This window comes from Salmo trutta, chromosome 31 (assembly GCF_901001165.1).
Source record: "Salmo trutta chromosome 31, fSalTru1.1, whole genome shotgun sequence".
Classification (NCBI taxonomy): Eukaryota; Metazoa; Chordata; class Actinopteri; order Salmoniformes; family Salmonidae; genus Salmo; species Salmo trutta.
Window position 1 is genome coordinate 28028750 of NC_042987.1, and position 19214 is coordinate 28047963.

General features: G+C 43.0%; 1 protein-coding gene across 4 annotated transcripts in view; it reads right to left on the bottom strand.

The window, feature by feature from the left end:
* Positions 1-1552: 1552 nt before the first annotated feature.
* Positions 1553-19214, bottom strand: part of LOC115169862 (thymocyte selection-associated high mobility group box protein TOX) — a 76742-nt gene continuing 59080 nt past the window's right edge. For 3 of the 4 annotated variants that reach the window (XM_029725918.1, XM_029725916.1, XM_029725915.1), the window contains 5 exons: positions 14871-15098; positions 12066-12146; positions 11489-11923; positions 3689-3831; positions 1553-3217 (listed from right to left, as the gene is read on the bottom strand). In XM_029725918.1, the coding sequence (XP_029581778.1) occupies positions 3181-3217; positions 3689-3831; positions 11489-11923; positions 12066-12146; positions 14871-15098 (924 nt within the window). In that variant the 3' untranslated portion in view covers positions 1553-3180. The remainder of the gene's footprint in view (positions 3218-3688; positions 3832-11488; positions 11924-12065; positions 12147-14870; positions 15099-19214) is intronic. The other variant, XM_029725917.1, reaches the window with a different exon arrangement.

The following is a 19214-nucleotide window of genomic DNA, read 5'->3' on the forward strand; positions in this document are numbered from 1 at the left end:
ATGCTGTCTTGTTGTTGTTGGTGATCAAGCCCACTACTGTTGTGTCGTCGGCAAACTTGATGATTGAGTTGGAGGCGTGCATGGCCACGCAGTCATGGGTGAACAGGAGGGGGCTGAGCATGCACCCTTGTGAAGGTGTACAGGAGGGGGCTGAGCATGCACCCTTGTGAAGGTGTACAGGAGGGGGCTGAGCATGCACCCTTGTGGGGCCCCAGTGTTGAGGATCAGCAGAATGAAGATGTTGTTTCCTACCTTCACCACCTGCGGGGCAGCCCGTCAGAAAGTCCAGGACCCAAATGCACAGGCCGGGGTTGAGACCCAGGGCCTCCAGCTTGATGATGAGCTTGGAGGGTACTGTGGTGTTGAATGCTGAGCTGTAGTCGATGAACAGCATTCTTACATAGGTATTCCTCTTGTCCAGATGGGATAGGGCAGTGTGCAGTGTGATGGCGATTGCATTGTCTGTGGACCTGTTGGGGCGGTATGCAAACCGAAGTGGGTCTAGGGTGGCCGATAAGGTGGAGGTGATATGATCCATGACTTGTCACTCAAAGCACTTCATGATGACAGAAGTGAGTGCTACGTGGCGATAGTCATTTAGTTCAGTTATCTTTGCCTTCTTGGGTACAGGAACACTGGTGGCCGTCTTGAAGCATGTGGGAACAGCAAACTGGGATAGGGAGCGATTGAATATGTCTGTAAACGCACCAGCCAGCTGCTTTGCGCATGCTCGGAGGACGCAGCAACGGACACCCTTGATCACTCGCAAACACAGTTCACTTTCATAGCAGCCACATACAAACAGCATGATCCCTTTGCTCGTTGTATAATTTCTTCTCGCATCTACGCGCTCTCCTCCTCTCACCTTTTCCCTTCGCAATTACTCAACACATTTGATGCACTGCAGTGCTAGCTAACTGTAGCTTATGCTTTCAGTACTAGATTAATTATGATTCTTTGATTGGGTGGACAACATGTCAGTTCATGCTGCAAGAGCTCTGATTGGTTGGAGGACATCCTTCGGAAGTTGTCATAATTACTGTGTAAGTCTATGGAAGGGGGTGAGAACCATGAGCCTCCAAGGTATTGTATTGAAGTCAATGTACCCAGAGGAGGACGGAAGCTAGCTGTCCTCTGGCTACACCATGGTGCTACCCTAGAGAGTGCTGTTGAGGCTACTGTAGAACTATTTGGTGACATTTGAATATATTTAGTATAGTTTAATCAAAAAGGATAACTTTCTAATGTTTCACTATTTTTATTTTATGAAATTCACTGAGGAGGATGGTCCTCCCCTTCCTCCTCTGAGGTGCCTCCACTGGTAGAGACACTGAATTTAAAAGTATTTTTCTTCCCTGAAATTACCATAACTTCTAGTTTACAGTACCAAAACATCTTCGTAGGAATATTTTTATCTTCAAGATAAAGCTGAAATTGTTACTTCCAGTCAACACATTCTCAAGGACTTCTTACAGAATTAGGACTCAGTTGTCTTGTTCTCCCAATCCATCAGGCAATTTAGGTTGAAATAAAAACACAGGGAATCCAAAAGTGAGTGATTACTGCACAAAAATGCAGGTTTGACTTTATTTTTTTCAAACACATTAGAAACTAAAAATAAGAACACAATTCTTCACATTGTTGTTGCCTGGAGACGTTTTTCTGCCAAAGAGAAAGGAACCCAGATGGAACAGAGAAGACAGCCATCATCAACGCTATTAAACATAAGGACTTTAAAAAAACACCTACTGTTATTGTTTCATAAATAGGCGCAGCATGATGAACAGACTTGGTGGAGAGAGAGAGAGATGGGGGTGATCAGAAGAGTGACGACGAGCCAGATGTCAGGGTTATATATATTGCCACTCTACCAATCTGTCTCTACCATTCTCATTCTGACGCTTTCTACTGATAAAGAAAAACAACCTCAGACAGGAGTGGGATGACAATCCATATAATCAATATGCCCAGAAGTCATACCAAAAAAGATGTTTTCCTTGTACCAAATATAACTTTTTATTTGTCTAATTTCACAAAACTCATATTTTGTGATATTTTCCAGGTAAAGGGCAGCCAAAGTTTACGACTTTATTTCAGAGAATGGAAACTACTGATTTAGCAAGTTTTATCTTACAAATATCATGATATTGAAAATGTTTACGCCCCAATAAAAATCCAAACAACTATAACGGCCTTTTAATCAATTTCCCTTCTTTGATAGTTAAATTAAAACCAGTGTGATCCAATTCACAATCACACTGCACTTGAAAAAAGCTTTTGTTGTTATACCCTAGGAACAAGAGTAACACAAAATTCTATGTACAGCTTGAGGTGATGTCTATACTAACCAGCCTCGGCATAGTCCACAGAGGATCCTATGAACATCATCATCATCAGTTTAGAAAGAGCAACACAACACTGCTCAAAGACACACAACAGTCTCTAAGGCAGTCCAGTAGCAGAGAGAGAGAGCGAGAGATTAAGAGAAAGAGGAAAGAGGTATAGAAATATAATAGGTGTTCTTTATTTATTTTTTCAAATGATAAAGATGATCTTGTTTTTCCTTTCAAAATAAAAGTCAGTTTGGGGTTTTGGTTTACATCTTGCTATGTGTGGAAAAAAAGACCCAAGAGCCCCTAAGTGCTAAATTAACTTCTGGGATTTGAACAATGGTCTTAACATAACACTTTTACGTCACCAGCTTGTCTTCCTCAAAACACAACCCAGTGACATATCAGTAACGATCTAATGAAACGTCAGTAGAGAGGACAGTACTGCCTATTCTTTCACATCTCTGAACACATTTATTTGTGCCTTTATGGGCATACATTGCAAAGTCCAAAAACATTAACTTGACATATGTATGTAATATCAGGTGAGGGTAGAGTGTGGGTCACAAAGAATCCAAAACTCACTCATGACATCAGTAAGATTATTTTCAAAGTAGATCACAAAGAACCAAAACATATCAAAATATCGATGTTTGGGAAAATGTGCTTCTGCCTTTCTTGTTTGAGTGACGGTCAGATGGTTTGGCCAGAGTGGGGGGTGGTGGTCAAGGAGTTTCTTCTGGGGTTGAGGGCAATGCCTTGGTCCAGTGAACGCAGAGTGGGACCGAATGTGGACCGGGTCAGGTTGCAGTCTGTTCCGGGGATGGTTTTGTGGAGGTTAGAGGTCAGATCAGGTCAGGAACAGAGGCTTGTCTCTCTGAAGAGCTCTGAAAGAAGACGAGATGGAGGAACCATGAGGAATAATAATCAATCAATCAATAATAATCAATGTCTCTTAACATGTGTTGAGACCCTTGCATTTGTGTTGTGAAATACAATTAAAATATAGTTTGATTGATTGATTGCAACTTGGGTTCAGACTGGAAGAGTGAAACAATATCACCTACTCCTGGAATACAAAGCTTGCTCAATGGAGAATCTCCATTCAAAGTACTTCTTAGTTCATAATTGGACCTCATCTATTTCTGGGAAACCTGCCCTAAAGGTCATACAGAGTATAAACTCCGTTCATACTCTCATATCTGCTGTGTTTCTCTATTGTCATACAATATAATAATGATGAGTATTCTGAGTGTGTGTGTGTGAATAGAATAATGGGTGTGTGTAGAGCTGTGGTGGTCATAACATTTTGTCAGCCAGTAACTGTCATGCAAATAACTGCCCGAGTGAATTCCTACCCGTTGCCACAGTATTCGCTGGTCCAGTCGAGGTGCTGGCTGGGCCCATTCCGACACACCTGTCTGTAGTCCATGGATGGGGATAGTCCCTGCCCACCGGACGAGTTGATCATGTTCTGGAATTCTGATTGGAGAGGGAATCCCTGGAAAAGAGAAGTCTAGCATTAGAGTCCATGTTTTCCGGTGTTATCCGTGTTATTCTACTCGGAGATACATTAAATTGCTAGAGTGGCCTAGGTCATAGATTCTAGAATGTGCCGATAATGGCAGCCATCTTGTTCATGGATACATTTCAATTCACTCTAATTGGAATGAATGGCAGAAGAGGCACAGGAGTTGCATCCAAACTTGGGAGCATGTATTGCACTGCCAAAGTGCATCTTAGTAGCATGTACAGTACATATGTTCTTTCCATGACATTAACTGACCAGGTGAATCCAGGTGAAAGCTATGATCCCTTATTGATGTCACTTGTTAAATCCACTTCAATCAGTGTAGATGAAGGGGAGGAGACAGATTAAAGAAGGATTTTTAAGACTTGAGACAACTGAGACATGGATTGTGTATGTGTGTCATTTAGAGAGTGATTGGGCAAGACAAAAGATTTACGTGACTTTGAATGGGGTATGGTAGTAGGTGCCAGGCGCCCCAGTTTGAGTGTGTCAAGAACTGCAATGCTGATGGGTTTTTCACGCTCAACAGTTTCCTGTGTGTATCAAGAATGTATCAAGAATGGTCCACCACCCAAAGGACATCCAGCCAACTTGGCACAATTGTGGGAAGCATTGGGGTTCCCACAGCTTCCCTGTGGAACGCTTTCGACACCTTGTAGAGTCCATGCGCCGACGAACTGAGACTGTTCTGAGGGCAAAAAGGGGTTCAACTCAATATTAGGAATGTGTTTTGTACACTCAGTGTACAGTCGTGGCCAAAACTTTTGAGAATGACACAAATATTAATTTCCAAAAAGTTTGCTGCTTCAGTGTCTTTAGATATTTTTGTCAGATGTTACTATGGAATACTGAAGTATAATTACAAGCATTTCATAAGTGTCCAAGGCTTTTACTGACAATTACATGAAGTTGATGCAAAGAGTCAATATTTGCAGTGTTGACCCTTCTTTTTCAAGACCTCTGCAATCCGCCCTGGCATGCTGTCAATTAACTTCTGGTCCACATACTGACTGACGGCAGCCCATTCTTGCATAATCAATGCTTGGAGTTTGTCAGAATTTGTGGGTTTTTGTTTGTCCACCCGCCTCTTGAGGATTGACCACAAGTTCTCAATGGGATTAAGGTCTGGGGAGTTTCCTGGACATGGACCCAAAATATCGATGTTTTGTTCCCCGAGCCACTTATAGTGAGGGAAAAAAGTATTTCATCCCCTGCTGATTTTGTACGTTTGCCCGCTGACAAAGAAATGATCAGTCTATAATTTTAATGGTAGGTTTATTTGAACAGTGAGAGACAGAATAACAACAAAAAAATCCAGAAAAACGCCTGTCAAAAATGATATAAATTGATTTGCATTTTAATGAGGGAAATAAGTATTTGACCCCTCTGCAAAACATGACTTAGTACTTGATGGAAAAACCCTTGTTGGCAATCACAGAGGTCAGATGTTTCTTGTAGTTGGCCACCAGGTTTGCACACATCTCGGGGGGATTTTGTCCCACTCCTCTTTGCAGATCTTCTCCAAGTCATTAAGGTTTTGAGGCTGACGTTTGGCAACTCGAACCTTCAGCTACCTCCACAGGTTTTAATTGGGATTAAGGTCTGGAGACTGGCTAGGCCATTCCAGGTCCTTAATGTGCTTCTTCTTGAGCCACTCCTTTGTTGCCTTGGCCGTGTGTTTTGGGTCATTGTCATGCTGGAATACCCATCCACGACCCATTCTCAATGCCCTGGCTGAGGGAAGGAGGTTCTCACCCAAGATTTGACGGTACATGGCCCCGTCCATCGTCCCTTTGATGTGGTGAAGTTGTCCTGTCCCCTTAGCAGCAAAACACCCCCAAAGAATAATGTTTCCACCTCCATGTTTGATGGTGGAGATGGTGTTCTTGGGGTCATAGGCAGCATTCCTCCTCCTCCAAACACGACGAGTTGACTTGATGCCAAAGAGCTCCATTTTGGTCTCATCTGACCACAACACTTTCACCCAGTTGTCCTCTGAATCATTCAGATGTTCATTGGCAAACTTCAGACGGGCATGTATATGTGCGTTCTTGAGCAGGGGGACCTTGTGGGCGCTGCAGGATTTCAGTTCTTCACGTGTAGTGTGTTACCAATTGTTTTCTTGGTGACTATGGTCCCAGCTGCCTTGAGATCATTGACAAGATCCTCCCATGTAGTTCTGGGCTGATTCCTCACCGTTCTCATGATCATTGCAACTCCACGAGGTGAGATCTTGTATGGAGCCCCAGGCCGAGGGAGATTGACAGTTCTTTTGTGTTTCTTCCATTTGCGAATAATCACACCAACTGTTGTCACCTTCTCACCAAGCTGCTTGGCGATGGTCTTGTAGCCCATTCCAGCTACAAGACTTTCTTGGGCACCCTGAAGCCTTCTTCACAACAATTGAACCTCTCTCCTTGAAGTTCTTGATGATCCGATGAATGGTTGATTTAGGTGCAATCTTACTGGCAGTAATGTCCTTGCCTGTGAAGCCCTTTTTGTACAAAGCAATGATGACGGCACGTGTTTCCTTGCAGGTAACCATGGTTGACAGAGGAAGAACAATGATTCCAAGCACCACCCTCCTTTTGAAGCTTCCAGTCTGTTATTTGAACTCAATCAGCATGACAGCGTGATCTCCAGCCTTGTCCTCGTCAACACTCACACCTGTGTTAACAAGAGAATCCCTGACATGATGTCAGCTGGTCCTTTTGTGGCAGGGCTGAAATGCAGTGGAAATGTTTTTGGGGGATTCAGTTCATTTGCACGGCAAAGAGGGACTTTGCAATTAATTGCAATTCATCTGCTCACTCTTCATAACATTCTGGAGTATATGCAAATTGCCATCATACAAACTGAGGCAGGAGACTTTGTGAAAATTAATATTTGTGTCATTCTCAAATCTTTTGGCCACGACTATATACTGTATGTGCACATATCATGTGAAATAAGCCAGACTTAGTTAGACACTTATCCCTCAGAAGAAGATGAGCGCCTTGCATTTACTGTGCATTCAGAAAGTATTCAGACCCCTTGACTTTTTCCACATTTTGTTACATTACAGCCTTATTCTAAAACTTATTAAATAGTTTTTTCCCCTCATCAATCTACACACAATACCCCATAATGACAAAGCAAAAACTGTTTTTTTGTTTTTTTTGCAAATTTATAAATAAAAAAAAACTGGAAATATCACATTTACACAAGTATTCTGACCCTTAGCTATGAGACTCGAAATTGAGTTTAAGTGCATCCTGTTTCCAATGATCATCCTTGAGATGTTTCTACAACTTGATTGGAGTCAACCTGTGGTAAATTCAATTGATTTGACATGATTTGGAAAGGCACACCTCTCTATATAAGCTTCCACAGTTGACAGTGCATGTCAGAGCAAAAACCAAGCCAAAACATGAGGTTGAAGGAATTGTCCGTAGAGCTCCAAGACAGGATTGGATCCTGTCTCAGCCTCCAGTATTTATGCTGCAATAGTTTATGTGTCGGGGGCTAGGGTCAGTCTGTTATATCTGGAGTATTTCTCCTGTCTTATCCAGTGTCCTGTGTGAATTTAAGTATGCTCTCTCTAATTCTCTCTCTTTTTCTCTCTTTAATTCTCTTTCTTTCTTTTTCTTTCTTTCTTTCTTTCTTTCTTTCTTTCTTTCTTTCTTTCTCTCTCTCTCTCGGAGGACCTGAGCCCTAGGACCATGCCCCAGGACTTCCTGGCCTGATGACTCCTTGCTGTCCCCAGTCCACCTGGCCGTGCTGCTGCTCCAATGTCAACTGTTCTGCCTTCGGCTATGGAACCTTGACCTGTTCACCGGACGTGCTACCTGTCCCAGACCTGCTGTTTTCAACTCTCTTGAGACAGCAGGAGCAGTAGAGATACTCTGAATGATCGACTATGAAAAGCCAACTGACATTTACTCCTGATATGCTGACCTGTTGTACCCTCTACAACCACTGTGATTATTATTATTTTACCCTGCTGGTCATCTATGAACATTTGAACATCTTGGCCATGTTCTGTTATAATCTCCACCCGGCACAGCCAGAAGAGGACTGGTCACCCCTCATAGCCTGGTTCCGCTCTAGGTTTCTTCCTAGGTTCTGGCCTTTCTAGGGAGTTTTTCCTATCCACTGTGCTTCTACACCTGCATTGCTTGCTGTTTGGGGTTTTAGGCTGGGTTTCTGTACAGCACTTTGTGACATCAGCTGATGTAAGAAGGGCTTTATAAATACATTTGATTGATTGATATAACTTGGATAACTGATCCGTGGATACTATGGATGGGAAAGTATTGTAGAATTCTAGAATTCTCTATAGCAATACTGTACACAGATACACTACATAAGAATCATTGAATTAAATAATCACCACTCATGTTAAGTTATAGTATGACACAAATAGGCTCTGATAGACATGAGTGCATCTTAAGTGCTCTGCCATAGTCCCTGTGCTGCACCCAGCCTGTGTGTGTCAGGTTGGATACTGCGACTACAAAAAATTAAGAATATCCATGCAAATGGACCAATAAAGCAAGTATTGTAGTATCCTCAATGTATAAGTTGGTTTTTGGATGGAGAGAGTCCATGGTAGAAGTGAGTGTACTCTGAGGAGGTGGACCCTAGCTAGCTGGGGTAGGGGGAGAGACAGAAGGTGGGAAGTAAGAAAGGAGTAGTTATTTTAATTATGGGAGCAGACATTTTGATGTTGGGGTTTCTTGAAGAGTTTTTCTTTTTTCTTTTGGGGGAGAAAGGCAGATAGAGGAGAGAGAGAGAGAGAGAGAGAGAGAGAGAGAGAGACAGAGCGTATGAAAGGGAAGTTAATCTGGGCGCTACGCTACAAACCCTTCTCTAAAAGAGAGGGGACAGAGAGGGGACAGCAGGTGGCTGAGTTCTCTTCCCCCTCCTCAGACTCTCACCTATTCAGGCATTGTTCCACAAATTCTTCTCCTTCACTCCATCACAAAGGCCCCATCTGCCCCTTTTGTATCTCTCTCTTTCCCTCCCTCTCCCCCTTTCCCCCACCTCCTCATACTCCCCCTTCCCCTACTCTCTTAGCTCAGGGGAAAAGTTTGAGCCCTGATGTTTTTTTTGTTTGCGCTCTCTCTCTAACAAAATATGCAAAATTGAGCGAGGAAGGATTATTACTCCCCGCGGGATTTAAAAGTCCCCAATAAAAGAGGGATCTGAGCGCTGGGGGCTTAGTGGCAACCAAACCCAAACCTCCGTTTAACCATTCTTCCCCTATTTTCTCCACGGACTGACACAGCCATACAGGCAGCCCCATACAGGCAGCCCCATACAGGCAGCCCCATACAGGCAGCTCATCTCAAATTGGACTTCAGACAAATTCATATTCTAATCCGTATGAAGACTTAGGCACCCCTCCACAACCTCCTCCTCCTCTCCTCAAATAAATGTTTGATCGGCCACAGCAACAGTTCATTTGCCTGCTGAGCAGAGATAAAGAGACAAATGGCAGTTCCTCTCTTTAAAAAAAACAACAACGATTCCCACAATGCTTACTGAATACCTAGAGTCTACAATCTCAAAGCTACAGCATAAAGACACTATCTTTCCGTTATGTTCTTCTAAGAAGGTTAAGTCATCTAACACATTGGACAGGTGAGAGTGGTAGGACACAGTCTAATCTCTCGTGGACACTGGACAGAGTATGTAAACGTAACCAAATTCCGTGAGCTTTTAGTTCTGGGTTAACTGAGATTAGACACAGTCAAACTAGGATACGTTGAGTAGTCTTTTCTATATTGATATAACTCGTCTAGGACGTGAGTGGCATAGAGAGTTAGGCTTGAAAGCCACATCACAGTAAAACATGATAATTCACCCCATCGCCTTTACCTAGAATCTCCAACAAACCCTCCCACGGGTCCTGTGTTGCTCAGTTGAGCACGGCGCTTGCAACGGCAGGGTTTTGGGTTTGATTCCCACGGGGGACCAGTATGAAAATGTATGCACTCACTACTGTAAGTTGCTCTGGATAAGAGCGTCTGCTAAATGACTCAAACGTAAATGTTGTTTTGTTGTTCATTCTAGGTAACAGAGACAGGAAATCAGAAGGTATGTTTCTTTCTCACTGAAGAGGTCTGGCACCTGTTCCCCTGGATAGCTGTTTCCATAACGACCTGGTCCCCTCAAACTAATGTCCGTCTCAAATGACACCAACCTATGGAGCTCTGGCCAAAAGTAGTACACTATTGGGAATAGACAGTGGGGCATGTTAGATGTGTCCCTCCTGCAGTCCTCTCTCTAACACAACTGTTCTGTGGTTGTTGATTGGTTTATTCATTCTTCTCTTTGTTTGTTGCTATTTTATTTCCAGGACAATGCACAACTTCTCTGTTGCAATAGTGAGGAAATTAGCCCATTGAGCTCCATTTTGTATTCTTGTATGTATTCTCTCTCTCTCTATAGAGAGAGAGAGAGAGAGAGAGAGAGAGAGAGAGACTCTTCCAATCTGTGTTGTTGACTAGCCTCTACAGAGAACTCATCTCATTTCCTGTGTGTGTGTCCTGTCCTGTCTGCTAGACTGGCTTCATCAGATAGCCCTGCCTGCCTGGTGTTTTGTCTCCACCACTGATGCATTCATCAATCTCAATGTGCTGCTGTTGGCGTCCTTATATCACATCATCAGCCTAATGCATTTGTTTATTACTGGGAGAAAATGGAAAATGGGGGATTGTGTGTGTGTTAGGGATGGTACAAACAACATTTTGTGAGGGGGAGGAACAGCCAGGCATCTGTGTGGTTGAGTCTGTTTCTGGTATAACATGGACTCTTAACAACATGATGAAACTTTGTTGCCCCTTGGAATAAATTCATGGGTACACTTGCAATGGCTGCCTGATATTCAAATGATGTTAACTGATGTGGCTCATGCAATGGAATGTATTTTTTGTCATGTCAGTTGAGTCGAATCAACAAATCACAGCACATTTTGATGGGTACACTTCCTGCTTTTACTTCCTGCTTTGCTCCTATGGGCACACTCGCAATGGCCGCCAGTCCACCCATTATGCCATCAATGACTTGAATGGGAGTCCCATTCTATTCATTCTATTTCTATGGCAGCACATGCGGTCAGAAGCGGAGGAAAGGAGAAAATGTGAAGAAGAATTGCTATTCTAAAGGTTATTACGTAGACCACGGTCATTTGGCTGGCCAATTACTGTCATCCAAAATTCCATGACCGTCACAGCCCTACTGTGTGTGTGTGTGTGTGTGTGTGTGTGTGTGTGTGTGTGTGTGTGTGTGTGTGTGTGTGTGTGTGTGTGTACAGTATCAGGCTGGCAGGTATGAATACATCCTGGCTTGCCCTCAATCTCTGGCCCTGAGGAACAGGAAGGGACCGGATGTGATTGTAAATAACATGAATCATATACAGTATAACATCATCATCAACCCATAACACACACACACCCCTTACATTCTCCATTTGATCTGGTTGTATCACGTATGCATGTTTATGTGAGTGTTAAGCGTATTACCACAATATGCATAATATGTAGTGTGGAACTCACCTGGACCATGAGTGTGTGTTTGTGTGTTGAACTCACCTGGGCCATGAGTGTGTGTTTGTGTGGTGTATGTACAGTGTGGAACTCACCTGGGCCAAGGAGGGCGAGTGCAGAGACAGCGGGTGTCCGCTGAGCTGTTGCTGGTGGTGCATTCCTAGGTGAGAGTGGGAGTGGAGGGGCGGGCTGATCTGGAGGGGAGGGGTTGTCGCCGCCGCCATACTGCCCAGAGACACTCCTCCTGGATGGGGTCCACTGGCCCGGGGGGCCACCCCCCTGGAGAGACCCTGGAGGGGGGGCAGGTGGGGGCTGAGGCCAGCCTGGTGCTGCTGGGACTGCTGTTGCTGTTGCTGGTGGTGGGGGTGGGGGTGGTGGCTCTGGTGGTGGTAGGGGTGGCTCATGTAGAGGCTGGGGTGGGAGTGATGGGGGTGGGGGTGCTGCTGGCCTGATCCGGGGAACACGGGCGGCTTGGGCCCCAGCATAGAGGAGGCCTGGGACACCTTGACCTCACCTGGATCATTGTAACTCTGGAAGGAGGGGAGAGAGAGAGAACAGGAGATGGAAGAGGGTGAAAGAGTGTAACAGTGTTACCTTATCAGAGTCATACAGTCATAGAGAATCAACTGACCACAGCTCTCATGAAGACTTATGTTTATGTCTGGTCCCTACCTGTGAGACCAGGCTTGCTCTGTATGCAGCCAGCTGCTTCAGGTACTCCTTCTTGGCAGTCTCTGTCTTCTTTTTGTACACCTATAAAAACACCAAGACAGAACAGTAAACATTTGCACTTTGGTTTCCGGAAGAAAAAAAAAATGGGGTTATTGTTTTTGTCATATGAATGTGTTATAATGCTTCATAAACATAATAGCTGTAGTTGGGGCATCTGGATAACACTCAAAAGGTTTCCAATTTATACAGGACTAGATTGTTCCTCTTCACTATCTATCCTTCTGTCTGTCTTTGCCTGTTTGTCTGTCATTATTTACCGATAATAAATCTGGTCTCTCTCCAGGAAGTACATTGTCCTGTCCTCAAACAGACATCCACCCTTATTCCTCCACCCTCACACACCCCTCTGGAGGTGTGTGCGTGTTTGCATGAGAATGTGTTTCTGTGTATGTGTGTGCGCGTGTGTGTAATAGGACAATAGCATAGCGCTTACTACAATAGAATAAATATGTAAAAGCTTGCTCTTCTATTTGCTTATGTCAAGAGGCCATTTGTTAGTCGAAACACACAGTAGCATGATTCACAGTAGCAGAGCCACAGGACCAGGGAGAGTCAATAACTTCTACTGTGAAACTGTGAAAAGGTTTGAAATTCTAAATTAAAACAAATAGCATTTTTGTGAGGACAATAAAGATTTATTCTAATCTAATTAATATATTCTAATCTATCCTACAGCATCAGTGGGGCTGTTCCTGTTTAATGAAGTCGAACAAGGAAGTGTACAGTGGAGTCTCACATTTTGGCCCTTTGTTCCGCAACCAAACAATCATGTCCTGCATTTTACCAACAACTTCAAACCCCACTAATTTAGAAAAAAAGGTTGATTTGTCCTGTATTTCAGTCAGACATTACAACCAGTCACGTTGCGCTAATGAAAAGATATACACTGCCTTCAGAAAGTATTTACAAACACTTGACATTCCCACATTTTGTTGTGTTACAGCCTGAATTTAAAATGGATTCAATTGAGATATTTTGTCAGTGGCCTACACACAATACACCATAATGTCAAAGTAGAATGATGTTTTTCGAAATGTTTCAAATTCTTTAAAAATGAAGGGCTGAAATGTCTTGAGTCAACAAGTATTCAATCCCTTTTATAGCAAGCCTACATAAGTTCAGGAGTAAACACAACAAGTCACATAATAAGTTGCATGGACTCAATCTGTGTGCAATAAGTGTTTAACATGATTTTTGAATGACTACCTCATCTCTATACCCCCCCACATACAAGTATCTGTAAGGTCCATCAGTCGAGCAGTGAATTTCAAACACATATTCAACCACAAAAACCAGGGAGGTTTTCCAATGCCTCGCAAAGAAGGGCACTTATTGGTAGATTGGTAAAAAAAGGCAGACATTGAATATCCCTTTGAGCATGGTGAAGCTATTAATTACACTTTGATCAATACACCCAGTCACTACAAAGATAGAGGCGTCCTTCCTAACTCAGTTGCAGGAGAGTAAGGAAACCGCTCAGGGATTTCACCATGAGGTCAATGGTAACTTTAAAACAGTTACAGAGTTTAATGGCTTTGATAGGACAAAACTGAGGATAGATCAACAACATTGTAGTTACTCCACAATACTAACCTAATTGACAGAGTGAAAAGAAGGAAGAGCCTGTACAACAAGGCGCTAAAGTAATCCTGCAAAAAATGTGGCAAAGCAATTCACTTTTTGTTCTGAATACAGTGTTATGTTTGGGGCAAATCCAATACAACACTTTACGGAGTAGCACTCTCCATATATTCAAGCATCGTGGTGGCTTCATCAGTTTATGCTTGTAATCATTAAGGACTGCAGAGTTTTTCAGTAACTAAAATAAATGAAATAGAGCTAAGCACAGACAAAATCCTAGAGGAAAACCTGGTTCAGTCTGATTTCCACCAGACACTGGGAGATGAATTCACCTTTCAGCAGGACAATAACCTAAAACACAAGGCCAAATCTACACTGGAGTTAATTACCAAGAAGACATTGAATGTTCCTGTTTTGACTTAAGTCTACTTGAAAATCTATTGCAAAACCTGAAAATGGTTGTTTTGTAATCATCAACAACCAATTTGACAGAGCTTGAAGAATTTTGAAAAGAATAATGGGCAAATGTTGCACAATCCAGGTTTGGAAAGCTCTTTTGAGACTTACCCAGAAAGACACAGCTGTTATCGCTTTGTCAATATGCGGTATTGTGTGTAGATGGGTGAGAAAAACAATCAATTTAATCCTTTATAATTCAGGCTGTAACACAACAAAATGTGGAATAAGTCAAGGTGTATGAATACTTTGTGAAGGCCCTGTATGTCATAAAGATGTAGTAGCCTACTGGTGATGTTAAACACTTCTCCAATAGTTGCTGAGATTTGATATTTTGCACAGCCAAGACGAGACATAGGCCAATGTCATAGGCCAATGGTCAACCAATCATATTTCTCAAATCCTTCCAGGCTAAATTCCATCTAGAACCATAGGCCTAACTACTTAAAAAAAAGTGTGCTTTTGATGAAGAGCTACAAAATTAAATAGCTGTATTAGACTGAAAGATAGATGGTCATTCTGTCAAATTTGTGAGGCACTCCATGCTCATTAGTTGCTCATTCAACATTTTCTGCTACTTCAATCAAGCCTGTTTTAAATGTTTTTATTCATGTAGGCTACACTGTCCTGCAAATGTCCCGCTAAATCAACCTTTTGTCCCACATTTAGGTATTTTAAATGTGGTCACCCTAACTATAGGTGTTATACCTGTTTCTGTTCCTCTCCGAGGCCGTCCCACATGGAGGCCACTATCTTGGATACCTCTCCAAAAGTAGCATTGGGGTTGGAGCCCTTGATGGCTGCCTGGGTGTCTCTGAAGAACAGAGCGTAGGCAGAAACTGGCTTCGAGGGTTCGTTGGGGTCCTTCTTCTTCTTCTTCTTGGGGGTCTTGGGCTTTTTGGGCGTCTCGACCGCTGCCGGTCGCTTCTCTGCCTGCTGGGAGGAGAGATAGAAATGGTCAGACTAAATGGGTTTCTGGAGAGAGGAGAATTAGTGTGGAATCGGTGTAATTGATTGATTAGATGATGGAACAAGATGGAAATGAAGGGTGAATATGCTAAACATACTGTAGGGCCCAGACTTTTCCTGACAATAGGAGCTGAGCAGGAAAATGTAAAACACATGCTGTATGCTACCTAACGTACACTGTAAAACCAAGTGTTTTGGATCTGAACACATAACTAGACACTTTTCTGGAACACTTTTTAAACGCATCAAGGCATTTAGTATTTCAATGAAAACGTGTCACAGTGTTTAGATTGTAAAATAATTAAGGGTTCTATCTTTAATATCTCAAATATTTTTCATTGTGCTCCTAAATTTCTTTGTGTGCAGACATGTGCTCCTTGTAAAAAAGGTCAGCGTAGAGCCCTACGATTGAAAATACATGTTTTTTTCCGGTTCAGCTGAAATTGAGGTAAGGTGACAGACAACACTGATCTGAATAAAAGGCATGTGAAGTCACATCCATTTCTAATGACTAAATGCACTCTAAACGGGACCACGGGAAGGTAAACACTAGTGTTTACCTGGTTGGAAACTGACCAGAAAAGGTTGACTATCATGTTTAATCTTAGATTCTAAACGCCTGTGCTTAAGATGAGAAGACTTAATGGCAAGTCTAAATGCCTTATGTTTAAACACTGATGTTTTGGTTATAAACGTGTGACTTATTTCATGGTTTTACAGTGTACGTACCAAAAATATTGCTGAACATTCTGAAACATTTCTCTCAATTTACATGATCTTGGTCAATAGGAATGTACCGTATGAAACAATTTGCTTTTATTGTCAGATAGTGAACATGACCCTGAGTGTGAGAGTTTGGAAACAGATCAAATACATAGTGTCTGAATGAAAGGACCTTGACAGATGGTAGTACCAGTAGTTACAATTATGCCAGACTTTTCCTTCTCCATCACTGTGTTGAATATGTTTATTTTATACTGATAACACAAAAATAGCCATCCAGCTGAATAGCGCACTGCACATTTCTGAAATGTTGACTGCATTCGATTTTATATTCCACTAAATTAAACATGATCATTTTTCCAGATTGTTTAATTTTCTAAAGGATAGTTATTTGCAGTTAAAACATGCGGTGAAAATATGGGTGTGTAATATGGCAAAGGTGTTTGGGAAAAGTACCCTTTAGATTGATTTACATAGTATTGCATACACATGGCAAATGGCACCATTATATTAGCAATCACATAAGCATTAAGATAGCATCTCTCCACGGTGACTTTTTTCTCCAGGGAAAAGGGTAAACAAATGCAATGGCGCAAAGGTTACAGATGACTCACCCTTATACAAATGTGTGTGTGTGTGTGTGTGTGTGTGTATGTATGTGTGCGCGCGCGTGTGTGTGTGCGTGCGTGCGTGTGTGTGTTTGTGATTAAATAGAATAGTGGGTGTGTGTAGGGCTGTGGCAGTCATGAAATTTTGTCAGCCGGTAACTGTCATCCAAATAACTGTTGGTCTCACATTAATTGACCTTTAATTAACATAAACACGTTTAGCATCTCCGACTTCCACGCATAACCTACAAGCCACTCTACTTTTTAAAAAGTAGAATAAATATATTTACTATAACCTACACCATCACAATAAATCCATTATTTATTTTAGGCAGGACTAAAGAAAAATTACGATATGAAGAAAATGTTTTTCAGAATATTCTGAGTCGTCCTTATGTTAAGGCCTTGATCTGGCTAGGCCGTATGGCTATGGGCTACATTAGTTCATTTAGCGGACAAGATTTGCTAATAATTCCTGTGGCATTATTTTATATTATTTTATAGTGGGGCGGCAGCGTAGCCTGGTGGTTAGAGCGTTGGACTAGTAACTGAAAGGTTGCAAGTTCGAATCCCCGAGCTGACAAGGTACAAATCTGTCGTTCTGCCCCTGAACAAGGCAATGGACTTGCCTAGTAAAATAAAACAACCCACTGTTCCTAGGCTGTCATTGAAAATAAGAATTTGTTCTTAACTGACTTGCCTAGTTAAATAAAATAGTAAGATGATTTCCAAGGGAGTGAGCACATGTGGCTATTCTGTGTTGAATGGTTAAAGTGATCATTTGAAACAGATCATCAAAACATATGGGCCAGGCTACAAGAAAGGCTGCAAGAAACTATGATTTGAAAAAGTAACAAAAAAATGTAAGCAATGTTTCTTGCCTTAGATTGCACACGCTGTGCCTCATTCACAATTGATACTATTCTCTCAACTTCATCTTGTCTTTACATAAACTAAATAATATATCTGAAATTAGTTTTGACTTAGAATAGGCCATTATCATGCACCTGTCAGAACAAGGGCAAGGTAACAAAAAAAAATAATGAGAATGGAGGACGCTTTTCCCGCGGTTCCTTTTCATGCCAGCCAGGTAGGCTACTCTTGTTGGAAAGCGAAAGCAATGTGTTTAATATTAGGAAAGGTGAGAAATAAATATAGTAGGCCTAGCCTATTGAAAGATGATTGGATCCTTCTCTTTTTAATAGAGGCCATCAAAACCTTTCTCACGCAATTGCATACCATAGCACAGTGGTTCCCAACCTGGAGTACTAGGACCCCTGGGGGTACTCTGCCCATCCACAGGGGTACTTGAGAAGACTCATGAGACCATAGGGCTACTGGTAAAATACACATGAGGGGTTACTTTTGGGGAACTCCGGGCAGAGCAAAATTCAGTTGGTATAGTAACTGATAAAGGTTGGGAACCACTGGCATAGCCTATAACACTTATTTCATTCCATGCATCAACCAGGTATGAGGAGCTGGCTCTCACTACCCAACAGGTGATCCTATTCCACTCAAACCCTGAATGCCAGGGCTCTCATGAAGTGTTTGATTTGATTTACGATTGCATTTGCATTGATGTCAGAGTAGTTTGAGGGACAATACAGTGCTGAGTACCAGACCATTGGGACCTGATGGAGGAACAATAGAGTACATTAGTGACTGGCCGTTTGGTAAGCTACTAATGAGCATCACAGCGCAGTTTTGAAGAAGCCTAGTTACCGTGACTCAACGCGGTCCTGACTCGTGACTGCTGGTGTGGTGGTAATACGGTCACCGTAACAGCCCTAGGTGTGTGTGGCTGTCTGTATTAGAAAGAAGCAAAAAAATGTTGGTACTTGTGTATGCGTGCGTTTGAGGGCGTCAACATCGGTGTGTGTGTGTGTGTACGAGGGCGTCAACATCGGTGTGTGTGTGTGTACGAGGGCGTCAACATCAGTGTGTGTGTGTACTAGGGTGTCAACATCAGTGTGTGTGTGTACTAGGGCGTCAACATCGGTGTGTGTGTGTACGAGGGCGTCAACATCGGTGTGTGTGTGTACTAGGGCGTCAACATCGGTGTGTGTGTGTACTAGGGCGTCAACATCGGTGTGTGTGTGTGTGAGGGCGCCGAAATCAGTGTGTGTGTGTGAGAGAGGCGTCGACATCAGTGTGTGTGTGTGTGTGTGAGGACGTCGACATCAGTGTGTGTGTGTGAGGACGTCGACATCAGTGTGTGTGTGTGTGTGTGTGTGTGTGTGTGTGTGTGTGTGTATGAGAGAGGCGTCGACATCAGTGTGTGCGTGTGTGTGAGGACGTCTACATCAGTGTGTGTGTGTGAGGACGTCGACATCAGTGTGTGTGTGTGTATGTGTGTGTGAGAGAGGCGTTGACATCAGTGTGTGTGTGTGAGGACGTCAACATCAGTGTGTGTGTGTATGTGAGAGAGGCGTCGACATCAGTGTGTGTGTGTGTGGGCGTCGACATCAGTGTGTGTGTGTGAGGGCGTCGACATCAGTGTGTGTGTGTGTGGGCGTCGACATCAGTGTGTGTGTGTGAGGGCGTCGACATCAGTGTGTGTGTGTGAGGGCGTCGACATCAGTGTGTGTGTGTGTGGGCGTCGACATCAGTGTGTGTGTGTGAGGGCGTCGACATCAGTGTGTGTGTGTGTGGGCGTCGACATCAGTGTGTGTGTGTGAGGGCGTCGACATCAGTGTGTGTGTGTGAGGGCGTCGACATCAGTGTGTGTGTGTGAGGGCGTCGACATCAG